This window comes from Abramis brama (assembly GCF_963993115.1).
Source record: "Abramis brama genome assembly, chromosome: 22".
NCBI lineage: Eukaryota > Metazoa > Chordata > Actinopteri > Cypriniformes > Leuciscidae > Abramis > Abramis brama.
Window position 1 is genome coordinate 15,206,951 of NC_139984.1, and position 14,167 is coordinate 15,221,117.

Below are 14,167 nucleotides of genomic sequence, written 5' to 3' on the forward strand. Positions count from 1 at the left end.
TTAAGGAGGGTCTTCATTAAGAACTTGAGTTTCAGATATGTTTCCATAACATGAATTTATCTCTAATAATAAGAATAATTTGTTACATTTACATAGTGCTTTTCATAGCACTCAAAGTGCTTTCCATAGAAGGGGGAATTTCCTCAACCACCACCAATGTGCAGCATCCACCTGGATGATGCGACGGCAGCCATATTGCGCCAGAACACCCACCACACACCAGCTTATTGGTGGAGAGGAGACAGAGTGATGAAGCCAATGACTATATGGGGATGATTAGGAGGCCATGATGGATAGAGGCCAATGGGCAAATTTGGCCAGGATGCAGGGGTTACACCCCTACTCTTTTTTCGAAGGACATCCTTGGATTTTTAATGACCACAGAGAGTCAGGTCTTCAGTTTAACATCTCATCCGAAGGACAGTGCACGTTACAGTATAGTGTCCCCGTCACTACACTGGGGTGTTAGGACCCACACAGACCACAGTGTGAGCAGCGCCCCCTACTGGCCTCACTAACACCTCCTCCACCAGCAACCTAGTTTTTTCCAGGAGGTCTCCCATCCATGTACCGACCAGGCTCAACCTTTCTTAATTTCAGTGGGCAACCAGTCTTGGGCTACAAGACCACATTGTTAATATTGAATTTAATACGTATAATTGCATATATAAATGTAGCAGTGGGAAAGACATATCACCGCCTTAATTTCTGTCATGTGACCTTTTTTTTTAAAGGGCCATGTCTGACCTTTTTTTTTTTTAGAAAAGGTGATTTTTGACCATTTTCCCCTCAATGCCAAAGTTTAGCCTAGTCTAAAAATATATTGCATACTTTTTGGTAAAGTGGATAAATGTATAAAACCATGTAGGCCTATATTTTTGAAATACTCCGAAACACAGGTTTACGTATTTTCTTAAAGAAAGTGTGAAGAATGTTCAGCAAGAGCTTTCTGTATAAATATTTTTTTTAAATACAAATTTCTCAGATATTACCCAATGACTCAACTTGACATATCACAACTTACCCCTACCGTGGGACATGGTGTTATATTGTTTTTAAAAAGTCATATTCATATTTCTCTTTGACAATTATCTGTCATGACAGACATCCACACATATAAACTGGCCTATTTTACTCCTATTTACTTCACATTTCTCCTCTTATTATTTGACAACTTAAATAAAAAGTGGCACATCTTACCCCACTCTAGACAACCATACTAACATTTTTGTTAAGAAGAGTGTTGTAGTATCACAAAAGAGAGTTCTATGTGTAAAAGCTGCACACATATCCAATTATGTGACATGGGCACCATGGTATATAATGGGGGAAAAACTGTTGAGTAAAAGCTATTGTTACTTTCCTGATAAAAAAATAATAAAAATAAAAAATCCAATTCTGTTGGATTACGTCCAGATTCATCTTTGATTATGCTGCTGTGTCCAGCTCATAAAATAACACATTTGCATGTCTTCTGGGACCTTCGGGGCTCTAAAGCTGTTAATATCGCCTCATCAAATACGTTCTTCAGTCCTTTCTGTAATGAAAAGAAAAAGCAAATCTTTTTTTGTTATGCTAATAAAGCAAAAGCATGGCTTTAGAAAAAGAACATACTCTACAAGCATACCCACCTGCGTTAGAGCAGAGCATTCAACATATTTCACAGCCTTTAAGTCTTTGGCTAGTTTCTGAGCGGTCTCTGGGTTGATTGGCTTTTGTTTGTTTTTTGCAAGCCTTGCAATAGTTATAGGATCGTCTCTTAGGTCAATCTGCGTTCCAACCAGCAGAAAGGGGGTTTTCGGGGAGTAATAGGTTATCTCAGGCACCCACTGCATTTTAAATGAATTGTTGTTAGCAAAAAATAAATGATTCCACATTATTGACAGATCACTGTCAGACTCACCTTTTCTTTCACATTTTCAAACGAGGAAAGAGAAACTACAGAGAAACAAACTAAGAAGACATCTGTTTGGGGATAGCTTAGGGGCCGTAATTTATCCTGACCTACAAAATATTGAAATATTTAGGTTTGTGAGTTATGCAAATTGTGTTCATATGAAATCTGTTTAAGATATTCCCCACACTGTATTATAAGTGTATAGATTAATTGCAATATTATCATATACCTGCAGCATCAAACAATCTAATAGAATATGGTTCACCCCCAATCATTACAGTCACAGCTTGGTTGTCAAACACCTGAAAAAGAACATGACAAAGCAACTGAATTGACAGGATTATTTCCATGAGTATTGCAACTGATGGGATTTAACGATCTATTCAGCTGTCATCACTAATAATGGGTGCAAAGGTTGTATTTTTCTTTTTCAAGCTGGTAGAGAGGAACATATCAATCAGAGCAATAGTACTGCATACATAATTGAAAAAAAAAATCCATTCCTTACTGTCGGTTCTGATGGGAACTTGTTTGTAAATGAAACCAAAAGGCAGGTTTTACCAACGGCACCATCTCCAACCACCACACATTTAATTGTGGACATCGCTGTTGTCACAAGTTGCTTTCCAGCATCTGGCATCAAAGAATCTGTAATTCATAACAAATGCTATTAAATTTACAGAATGGGTTAGGATACTTGCATGCCAGTAGAGAAAAAAGGGGCAGTTTCGATTGTGAATTTGTGCCTCTTATAAAATACTTTAAAGTAAAAAGCCATCTTGGTGTAAATTTCTTGAATTCATAAGCCACACGTTTTTTTCTTCCTTCTTCCACAAAAGCTCTGCTAAGATGCAAAATAATTGTCTGGATAGTTATTCTGATTTTATAATCTACGTGACGTGGGTTATTTTTTCTAAAATATTGAGACAAACACAACTTTAGTCAGTCATGAAAAATAGTAATCCAGTTTCAGTGATCAAGTATTTAAGAAAAGGCTTCCAAAAGGATTTACTATTATTCTCCACATCTTTTGTTAAATATATGAATTAGTCAACCCAGGGACCTAAAATAACTAACATGAAGAGCATAAACATTACATTATATAATGTTTTAAAAGATAATTTGTAAGGAATGTCAGGACAATATAGAAAATAAGATAACAACAAGAAAATGAACTGTTTCACATATTTTCCCATGCCCCCAGGCTGAAAATCTTGGGTTTAATGTATTTATTTTAGTCTGACCAGCATGTTTTGAGAAGCTATTTATGTGTTTTTAGAAAATAACATTTTATAAGAATGTCACAGGTGTTATTATTCTTTTGTGAATATAAATAACTTTCAAGGAATAAAATAAAAACAGTAAAGTTGTATTTTATTAGTAATCATTCCAGAATGCTAATAAATACTTGTTAATAAAAACTCGTCTTAACTCAAAACTTTACATTGTTTTAACATTGTTTTAAGTTGCGAACATTTTGATAATGACACACGTTACGGAATGAAACAAACAAAAGCATGACTTCTAAATGAAACGTCTTCATTAAGAACTCCTAAAGCATAGCACGTGTAAAACAAGTGTTGACAGTGACCGAATTTTGACATTATGATAGATACCTAGTTTCTTAACAGCCTGACGAAACATGTTTAAACAACAGATGAATTGGTCTACTGTTAACTATGTAAACATTTCACACATGGTAACGTTACTGCTCTTTACTTCTACTACAAGCATTGTAAACAAATCATTGATATACAACGGTGCTGTCCATCCAAAACAGGACTCAACCAATCACACTTCAAAATAAAAGTCTCTTTTCTCAGGTCATGTAAAGTCTTAGCAAGTAACTCGTTTTAAGACTCTAAAATACCATCCGAATAAGTTAACTATTTTATTATTAATTATGTGGTGATTGTAATGAAATGCACAATCATTAATAGAAGTTACAAAAGAAAACCAGGATTTGAGCAAAAAATCTGGCCGATATAAAACTAATGTAAAAAAAAAAAAAAAAAAAAGTCCCCTGGTGAATTTTCTGTTGTTGTTTTTTTTTCTTATCTGACATTTGATGATACTCCTTTCTAAACTCAGTAACAAGTTTATATTTAGTTACCATTTCCATTAATTGATTAAATGAACATATTTAATATAAATAGACCAACACTTATTTTAAATAAGTGCAAAAACTACTCTGAAAGAAAAAAAACAAAACAAAACAAAAAAAACATTATGGTGGAAATCAGCTCAAATAAATTAAATTACAGCCTGGATAAATGAGAAGTTAATTTTGATCACTGGTCAACCCTCATTTCAGTTCTCAATAATACAAAGTTCCACAAGGTCTTGTCACTTCACAGAGCACTACACACATTTACTAGGTTTATTACTTTTTAAACATGTAAAACAAAAATTTACAAACTGTTGTTTCCCTGAGTCTTTTTACTCTGAAAGAGAAAGATGAAAAGTGCACAAACTTCAGTTCATTTCAAGAGAACTTAGTCACAAGCAAAGTAATCCTTCAGTGGTGCTAAAAGATGTCTTATGACAGGGACACTCCAGGACTTCCCCAGCACTCTCTGCCTCTGCATACGCCCCATGTTTTTCACGTCTGTGTAATGCTTCGGAAATCCAAATATCCTGTCAAAGGGCAAGTGAAGAGTGCATGAACATGAATCAGATACATATTTGTGACTGAATTTGAAAAGAATGTAAAACTGAAAGGATAGAATAAGTAAAAGTTACTTCTCCAATTCAGTGATCCACAGACTGTCATCTTTTCCATTCATGATGATGGGGTAATGCCTGTCATCGACGCCTGGTTTCTGTATGTTTGGTCGTGTGGTGATAGTGCGAACTTTTTCATACTGCAAAATGGTAGATTACACAGTGTCAGAACTCACATGGACAACACTGACACAGTTAAGTGTAATGGGATCATTAAAATATCTTTGGCTGGAAACTCATGACAAACCTTTGCAGTGCGGCCGGCCTCCAGACATTCCTGAAGACTGAGTTTATCTTTCTGAGATGCTGTGATTGGTCTGGTCAAAACAGAAGAAAACACTTACCCCTAGTTTCACAGACAAGACTTAAGCTGGTCCCAGACTAAAATGCATGTTTGAGCTGTTTAAAATGAAAGTAACTTGCACTGACATAATCTTAAAATATGTCAGTGCTATTGGTTTGTCTCAAGATGCACACTAGTAATTGGAGATGCACCGATACTAAATATCTCTGCCGATACCGATTGCTGATTATTCAGAATGATATCGGCTGAAGCCGATAGTTTGAATTTTCTTAATTTTCTATAATTAACAGTAAATAAGCTCTTCTCTACTGTTTTTATAGCTAACTAACAAACTGTGATCACTGGTAAACTTTCCTGAGATAAATGCAACATTAAGTGATATTGTTCACACACTGCTGCTTGAACTGAGGCGCTACAGCGATCTGTCACGTCACATTTTAGAGCGTCAAAACGACTTTGTTTCTTATCAGAAGTAACAAAAACCTTAGATCTGGCAACCCTGGCTTGAACTACATGTGATTCATAGGGTCTAATAAAGCCTGCATTAAATGTCACTATTTATTACCTGTTAAAGCGTTATTGTCAAGTTAACTTGCCCTAAATTCATCACAAGAGAGATTTTCTTCACACACAATGTGAGTTGCAGTCTGACACGTTTTTCTGCACCCTTGATTGACAGGATATAATTGGATGTTTTTAAAACAAACGGCAGAAAAAGTAGAAAAAGTAGTATCAGTGCATCCCTACTTAACACAGTTGTATTTATCAGCGAAAAAAATTAAGTGGGTGTGATAGTCATATGAATAACAGACTCACCTGTTCATGCCAGGTATGTTCCCCCAGAAGTATCTTGCTCTGTAAGCTGGACTCACTTTCACAGCATCAACAAGCACAGGGTTACACTTAAAAAAAAAAAAATTAATAAAAAAAACACAACACGGGCACGCTTATTACACCATGTGACTAGAAAAAAAATATAACACTGAAAATGCGAGGCCATGATTTGAGAAAAATATTTGAACATGTTTTAACATTTTTTTTTACAAATTTACAAGAATCTGCCGAAGGTATTTGACACACCTAACAGGTTCAAACATCAATACCACAAAACAAAATCACACTTACTTCCAGAAAGCGGGAAATGTCAGATTTAACCTTGGTTTCCATTGACACCACGTTCTCAAACAGCCAGAAGAACGGCCGTGGGTCGTCCTCCTTCGGCTTCATAACATTCAGAAGCCGATAATATTCAAAAAAGAGCCGCCCAGTGCCCTCTGCAGAGTAAAGAGAATCTCAGATGAAATAAATTATGTTTTGACATGAGACCAGGTGTTGAGACTGCTCAGCAGTTTGACAAAATCCTCCTATTTGATGCATGAACCATGCGTTCATTTTGAGTATCCAGACTTTTGAATATTGGAAAAAGGTTGGCAAACATAGGTATTCTGACTCAATGAAGCTGCATAAAGCCAGGAAGATTATAGTTTGCCAAAGCAAGAAAGTGCTTCTCATTTTGTGTGCAACATGCATCAGACATGTCTTACCAAACAAGCCCTTTCGGCTAGGATTGGCTGTGCACAAGTCATTGCATGGACTTCCACCGATGAGAAGATCAAACGGGCCCCATTTCTTAATCTGAACAATGAAAGAGAAAAACAATGACCAGATTCTTCATCGAATGTGTAATTTAATCAGTGCATTTGTACTGAGAGGTTTTAACAATTATTAACAGAAAGCAGACAATATTATCTTGCATACATGCTCTTTCGTAATGTTCTTAACATCTGCCACATGAGTGATTTGTCCATCATGGTTGACCATGGAGACGGTCACCGATTCATCATCAACTTCTGAGGCCACATATTTTTCCACTTTGAAGCCAAGATCCCTCAGAACAAGGTATCCTGAAACACAAAAATGCATTTCAATGAACCACATGACCAGTACAAGAACATACTGTGATAGACGTGTATTAAACTACAAGTGGTCCAGGAAGATGAGAAGTTACCTGTGGCAATGCCATCAAATAAGGAAAGGACTCTGATTGGACGTTGCAGGTTAGCAGGGATTGATGGGTAAACACGATGGGGCTCCTGAGGAGGACAAATGTCAGAAGTCAAACCAATACAAATACAAATACAAATCAGGAAGATCATCTAATATTTTTACAATATGATGAACTATATGAAACAAGCACTAACAAACTCCATTGCACTGTTGTTGGCAAAGAATTCCTGCACACGGATGCTCCAGTCATGCCTGGGCTTCAAGGCTCCAGAGCTGCTCTCAGGTGCACACAGGTAACAGGTCCACGGGTCCACATTTTTCAGCCGGTCGAAGGTCCCCTCACCCACAAGGATATCCAGACAGTCCACACAGTAGCAGCTAAAGAAAGAAAAGAGACCAAATTAGATTGGTGGTCAAAACCAATTCATGACAGCAGCACTCTAAAAGCATTAACTTTTTACAAAATTTTGCATAAACCTGATGATCATGTTCTCCAGCATTAGCAAAAACTTGGGCTTGGGAGTGAAAACAGTCACATGATCAATGTCACTAATTTACTTATTTGATTAGTGACTGACAAATAGTGCAGCTTTACCTTAGTAATTTCAACACAACCACACTCACCGACAACAGCTTTCATGGCCGCACAGAATGACCTCCATGCCCGAACAGCACACGGTACAGTACGACTGATAGCCATCTTCATCATAACGGTACAGCGTCTCCGTGAAATTATACTACATGTGACAATTGAAATCATTCAGTTACAAGTAGTGGCATTACTAAACACAGATGAACAGTACAATGCTGTAGCAAAGGGTGTAGACTTTCAACGCAACGTTTCATTACAGATGTTGAGCATAAGTGAGGTCAGGTGCAGATTTTGAACACTAATTCATCCCAAACAGGTTGGTTTGAGGTCAGCTTTGTCAGATATCTAAACATAGACAGTCCAAAGATTAATGGGAGAAATCGTAGTGGTTAATGGCAGTTAAAGTCCCACTTCACTTGCTATTTGCCTATTTAATGCTGTTCACATTAGAATCAATCATTTCAATGAGCATTTGCCTAGTTGTTTACTGTTTAATGTGCATAAGCATTATTGGACCAGCTATTTGAGTTAAAGTAGCAAACTTAATGATTCCACTGTGAGATTGTATTTCTGAAATTATGTTGTCTAAACAATAGATTGTTAAAATAAATTGTTGCTGAGGGCACTGACTTTAAAGGGACTTTAGCTTTATGCAGGTCAGTCACTAACAGTATATAGGTGATTTTATGCATCCCTTACTAATGGGTGTAGCTGAAATAGCCAAACTCTTTAAGTAGATGCAGGTGTCCTACTGGCCAACATGAAAATTAAGACAACCCTAGTCTATATCCTTGAAAACTACAAATGTGTGACGTGAGGAACATCTACAGCTGGGTAATTACACTGTACCTTGCATTTCATGCACAGGCTGCCTTGGAAGAGTGGGTGGATGATTCCGACGAATGTACTCCCACATGATAAGCAGAACTCTGAGAGGGAAAAGCAGCGAAACTAGGTTGAACTTTACTCATTAACAACAGTTATTGCAATGTCTAGAAAGAGGGTTTCTCACCTTCAATGTTTCTCTTGTTGTCCAGAAATTCATGAACCATTTGATCTGTGAGAACATTTCAATAAACACCAGGTTACATGGGATTCTTTTTTTGTCACAATTTTCATCACAATTTTCAATAGCAATAATAAATATCAAATGGTGTACATACATCTTTTTTGGCTGTTCTGTCTGGACTCGACCTGCATACTTTCGCTGTTATTTAGATGCATATTCCAGTTTGTGCGATTCTGTTCTCTGCGTGTCCTCGCAGTCTGCAAGGATCTCTGATTCAATCTTGGATGCATGAATTTTCTGTAAACATCTGTTTTTCTTAGGTTTATCGAACCTTTGTGCAGGTCCAGAGATTCAGGGAGTTTATTTAGAGATACAGTTAATTTAAATAATTTTTCTCGATAGTCTTTGTAGTTCGAAGAGGATCCAACATTCCCATTCACTGATCGTGGCATAAAAACATCTTCTAAGGAAGCAAAAAAAGACAAATACAATGAATATGAAACAGAGACTTAAAGTTCAACATTACAGTCCAAAGAATGTCTTCAGTGCTTATCTGCTGCATACCACTGTATTCTGATTGAGGTCGAAGTCCATCTGGACCTGTTGGTTTAAAGCCTCCAAAGGCCCAGTTCAACATAACTCTAAGCAGGTCATCCGTAGAGTCCGTCTCGAGAGAAAAAAACATTCTACTGCGCCTGGACGCCACCTAGAGAATATTTTGTATAAAACCTTGCTTACATGTTTACCAGTTTTTGTTTTTATGTCCTTGCATGGACAATTTGTTTGATTTGTTAAATTGCAATCTACAGTGCGAAAACATGATACTAGCCAAATAAAATCTGCATTACCTGCAGAGAATTGAAAATTGCATCTTTATATGTCGCTACTGTAGCAAAGGAATTAGAACAGAAGCACTTAGCAAATGAAAAGAAGGGCAGGAGATCGTCGGCTTGGATCTACAATGGAAAAAATATATAACATGATTTTTTTTTGTTGACTAAATAAAAGCACAAAATTTGCACACAAGACTCTGCATTTTTGTACCTCTGACAGCATCCTGTTCCCAAAGAAAATCACTTTACGTATGGAGCCACAAGGCCTCTTGCTGTCCCAGATCTGAACTAGTCCAGGCCAAAGACCAAAGCCCTCAATTGGCCCCCAAACCATCTCACCGACTGTGTAATTGCCCTAAAAAAAGCAGCAGCCATTAGACAGTCTAAGATCGAATCACTCAGATTACTTTAAAGATGAAGTGTGTAATTTTAGAAATGTTCTTCCCATCTTATTATAAAGCTATCATATGACTATAAATCCTCACATAAAGCCATCACATGACTTTAAAAACTTGGAATATAGCAGATGAACCAAATGACCTTCACATTATAATACTTTTATGGTTAATTTGTATCACTTTTGAAACTTGAAGGCTTGAATTGAAAACAATCTTTTACAATTCCTTTTGATGAGGTTTAGAAACAGAAATTACACACTTCAGCTTTTACTACAATGCATACAAGTAATAAAAGTCTTTCATTTTTAGAAATGTTAAAGTTGTTACCTGGTATTGACTGGTTGTTTTCCCATTGTTATTTGAGATACTTCCTTTTCTTTTCTGGCAGAGAAAGCAATGTGTTCAATCAAGATATCTACAACAAAACAACACCCTTCTTTGTAAACAAGTTCATATTTACCGTAGTCCATACGACATCATCACCACTACTGCTGTAACTGTCATCATCATCACTGCTGCTGTACTCATCATCATCACTGGACACATATGGCTGATCTCCTGGCAACACAGAAAGGACAAAATTAAAGTTTGATTTGGGCCAGGTTGCAAAGTTTCAGTAAGTATAAAATACCACTAGCTGGTATATTTAAAGAGAACCTGAAACCTTTTTGCTCATTTTGACTTTCTGGGCCTGAATCACAAGAGACTGGCACAATATCCTCCACTTCCATTGCCACAATGTCTTCCACTTCCCTTAAGTCAATAACATCTGAGAATCAAATGCATTTGTTAGAGTGTGATGTATAGCAAATAGAGATCAGTTCCTCAACAGTCTTTTATTAACCTTGTTATAACATTAGAACTTGACAAGTTTTTCAGCTTCAAAGGTACAACGACCTGTGTCTCTTTACCGGATGTGATGCTCCTTTGAGTCTCTGGGCTGAGATGTGATGGAGCGCTTTTATATGAGCTACTGTCTGTGACATCGTCCTCAGCCATGTCTTTCTCCTCACAGTCCTCCATTTTACTCCCATTGAGATTGTAAGTTTGATTAAACATCTGAGAAAGAAAATGACATACAAATACAAACCAAAACTTTGGATGTTTGCTTGCATAAAACCCACTGTCATGATGCTAGGGTGTTCTAGATGGCAGACTAATGCGTTGAAATCGAGGTAAGGTGGTCTGGGTGTTCCAGATACTTTAAATATCATCATAGGTCTCTTAATCCAAACTAAACTCATTTTCATGAGCTCTCTTGTTGGAGAAATATTGTGTCACACTGATATCTGGTTAATATGTCACTCACCTGTTCAAAAATGATTTCTTTTTTCAAAGTTTTGGGCAGGGCCAATAAGCTAATGATAACTTTCCCAAAACTAGATGTCCTTCCCATAATCCTCAGCTCTGTCTTCCAGTACTGCTCCATTGACTGGTCAGCTGGGTGTGCGTCACCCTCATCAATGAACTGATACTCCAAAAACTCATCAGTGAGCAAGCTGACATTCTCAGGGCTTGAGCAAACCCCAAAACAGACACCTAAATCTTGGACGACTTTGCTGGTCACCTCAAGCTTTTTTCCTGGACTCAACACTAATGAGAAGTTTCTCAGGGTGGAGTCTGGGAAGGGTAAGTGTTCAACAATATCAACAGTAACAGTCGTGTAGAAGGAGATGATGGAACTGTGGAAAGTCTCCAAGTAGTCAGACAACTCAGCAGAGCATTGCAGGAGAAAATCAGCAGCCTGTTTGCCAACTTGAACCTCTCCTCTAGGTAAATGTCCCACTGTGTCCTGTACAAGCGAGGTCTTTCCTCTCCTAAGAAAAAACTCTGCTGCTTTTGGTCTGAGGAAACTCGCAGTGTAACATCTCACTAATTGAGAAGCATCTTGGAGCAGCTGTGTCACGCCGACACCTCGGTCAAAACTCTCCTGAAAATCACAAAGCGGTTGCAAAGCATGGCTAAGAAAGAGGACATTGAGTCTTATTTTGGGATCACTGAGAAGATGACAGATTGCTTTTTCATTTGTTTCCTGAGATCCAAAGTATTTCTCAAAGTCTGACCAAGCCAAAGTCATTTTCTGGATTATTCTACAGAATAGAGAGCTTTGAAACGTCAGGAGATTATTGAAGTTTGACCCCTCAACATCTTCAAGCAAGTTTTGTAGAGCAGCTGGGAAAGATGGAAAGTGTTTGTAGATTTCTGTGATGAGATTCAGAATCAGGCCAGAAAACTCCATTTTCATGAAACCATTATGACACGCTTGTCCTGTCATATCTGTAAGTCCACATAAAGACACAATCCCAGGTTTCTGCAGCTTTAGACCAGCGAGAACATGTTCATGACCTGGGAAATTTGAATAAAATATTGCCATGTTCATTAGAGGTATTCTGAACTTCCTCAGCATCTCCACGATGCAGGTACAGATAGCATCAGCACTCTCTTCCATTAGATGAAGAACATCAAGCAGTCTGATCTTGTTTTCCCCAGTAGCTTTGTCAAAAAAGCCCAACAAAACCACATTGGTCTCTTTCCCATCCTCAAGCTCCACAGCATGGTATAAATAAAGGCAGTATGGAGTCTGACTACTGAAGACTGTAATATCTTCCCGGCATTTCTTGCCTAATACTAGACTGTATTTGCTATTGGTACAGTTTGATCCAGCATCAGTTGAGGTAGATGGGCAATACTTTCTGATGAAACACAATGTGGCCGGGCTGCAGGAGAAAGATTCATCTGATTTCTTTTTAGCATTCTTCATGCTCTGGTTTGGACACCTTGACTGTTTGTATACAGGGCTGTTGATTCTTGAAGAACGTTCTACCTTCTTAGCTATGAATAAAAGGATGACAAATAGCATCTTGTTTACAAGACATATTTCATTTTTTAATATGCTCAGTCAATAAAAATTGTACTCAAAAGTAAACACCAACACATTTCAGGCTCTGATCATGTTGTTTTCAGAACAATGTACAATGTTTTCAGGGTTTGTCCATTCACCAATTTGTGCTCCAGTTTTTATAAAAGGGGTACAAATACGTGGTGATAATAATGTTGATCACTGCACATCATAATTATTTTTTTAAAAATGCATTATAAAACACTCAAATCGTGTACAAAACTTTAAATGAATTACATAAACATATTCAGAGGGGAATTATGTCAATAAATAGGCAAAACACTGAACCTAGGAAAACACACCATGCAGACTTTGAGATGACGAAGGAGAACTATTTGGACTATCACAAACAACTTAACACACAAAAAAGTTTGAAGTCAGTGACAACATGACTATCCAATTAAAAATGTTTTAACCAGAAAACAAAAATACCTGAGAAGGAGTGCTTCACTTGACTGAAAGTGGCTTGCAGTGCGTTATTGAGTCAATCCAATCTTTAGATTCATCTACATTTTTCCCCTCATAACCTGCAGAGAAATTGTGTGTAAAATGTTTGAAAAGTCTGGAAAAAAAATATGGTTTTGGTTTGAAAAAGTATGAAAACAAATCGTGTACAGTTTAACGACGACATGTTGCACTGCATTTAGTCACTAAACAAAAACTTCTCAATTGCACTTACTAAAATCATAGTACGCTCAATTAGACGTGTAATATGACACTGAAATCACAAACACATAATCTAATATCAGTCAGTAAACCGGCGGTAACGTTAAATCGAAAAGAGTTGTTCTTTTTTGTAATTACTGCGCGCGGTATTCTGTGGATGACACAAGTTAGATCAGAAGTGCAATGAATGAATGTAGATAGAAACAAACCCAAAAGATTGTGTGCTTCTCACCCACACCGAGTCTAATATATTCAGCTATAAAGATGGACTTCTACATCTGATAATGTTAACACTTTTGCACTGTGGTTTTAAATGAATACTGAATTACACTATTGTCAGTTAATGTGTAATTTGCGGGAATTATGAAAATGTAACCCACACATTACTGAAAGTCAAAGCTACAAACCGAAAAGATGTTTTCTTTTTGCCCGGAGGCCCCTTTAGATAAAGACGTCGTTACACCTAGTATGTCCAGAATTCAGTGGCAACACTTGGAAGATAAGGCTTTGAGAATGAATATGGCTCATTTATCCACACATGGCTTCATTCATTTACCGCGAAAACTTGAAAGAGAGGAAACGGATGCTGCTGCCAATGAAGCGCAAGTGGCCTCCCAAAATAGCGGCCATTCCTTCACATTGCACGTTTATGTGAACACTTCACACATACTACTTATTAATCTTCTTCTAAACATTGTAAAACGGTATTAAACAACTACTTACACAGTGGAAGACTTTTCCACGACTGGCCATCTAAAACATGCTTGTCCTCACGTTTCAAAATAAAAGTCGTTTTCTCATTTCATTTGGGAACAGCCAATAACTCGTTTGAGACTTT

At 37.3% G+C, this 14,167-nt stretch overlaps 2 protein-coding genes across 4 annotated transcripts; both read right to left on the reverse strand.

The window, feature by feature from the left end:
• Positions 1-1,027: 1,027 nt before the first annotated feature.
• Positions 1,028-3,647, reverse strand: cdc42l2 (cell division cycle 42 like 2). 2 transcript variants are annotated; one of them, XM_084098551.1, is made up of 6 exons: positions 3,514-3,647; positions 2,406-2,545; positions 2,127-2,199; positions 1,904-2,004; positions 1,632-1,769; positions 1,028-1,537 (listed from the first exon to the last, which is right to left on the reverse strand). In XM_084098551.1, the coding sequence occupies exons 1-6, from the start codon at positions 3,539-3,541 to the stop codon at positions 1,448-1,450; spliced, it is 570 nt and encodes a 189-aa protein (XP_083954677.1). In that variant the 5' UTR covers positions 3,542-3,647; the 3' UTR covers positions 1,028-1,447. The 2 variants fall into 2 exon arrangements, with proteins under 2 accessions (XP_083954677.1, XP_083954676.1); XM_084098550.1 differs by having other exon boundaries at positions 1,632-1,829.
• dnmt3bb.3 (DNA (cytosine-5-)-methyltransferase beta, duplicate b.3) lies at positions 3,255-14,104 on the reverse strand. Of its 2 annotated transcripts, none has more exons than XM_084098546.1 (23): positions 14,053-14,104; positions 13,096-13,190; positions 11,074-12,596; positions 10,676-10,823; positions 10,429-10,533; positions 10,225-10,322; positions 10,092-10,145; positions 9,578-9,721; positions 9,382-9,489; positions 9,098-9,239; positions 8,688-8,996; positions 8,537-8,581; positions 8,374-8,453; positions 7,557-7,669; positions 7,127-7,310; positions 6,934-7,018; positions 6,684-6,829; positions 6,470-6,560; positions 6,051-6,199; positions 5,742-5,827; positions 4,869-4,938; positions 4,640-4,761; positions 3,255-4,534 (listed from the first exon to the last, which is right to left on the reverse strand). In XM_084098546.1, exons 3-23 carry the CDS (start codon positions 12,523-12,525, stop codon positions 4,393-4,395), a joined length of 3,873 nt encoding a protein of 1,290 aa, XP_083954672.1. In that variant the 5' UTR covers positions 12,526-12,596; positions 13,096-13,190; positions 14,053-14,104; the 3' UTR covers positions 3,255-4,392. The 2 variants fall into 2 exon arrangements, with proteins under 2 accessions (XP_083954672.1, XP_083954671.1); XM_084098545.1 differs by lacking the exon at positions 14,053-14,104 and adding an exon at positions 13,737-13,872.
• Between the last annotated feature and the right edge of the window lie 63 nt (positions 14,105-14,167).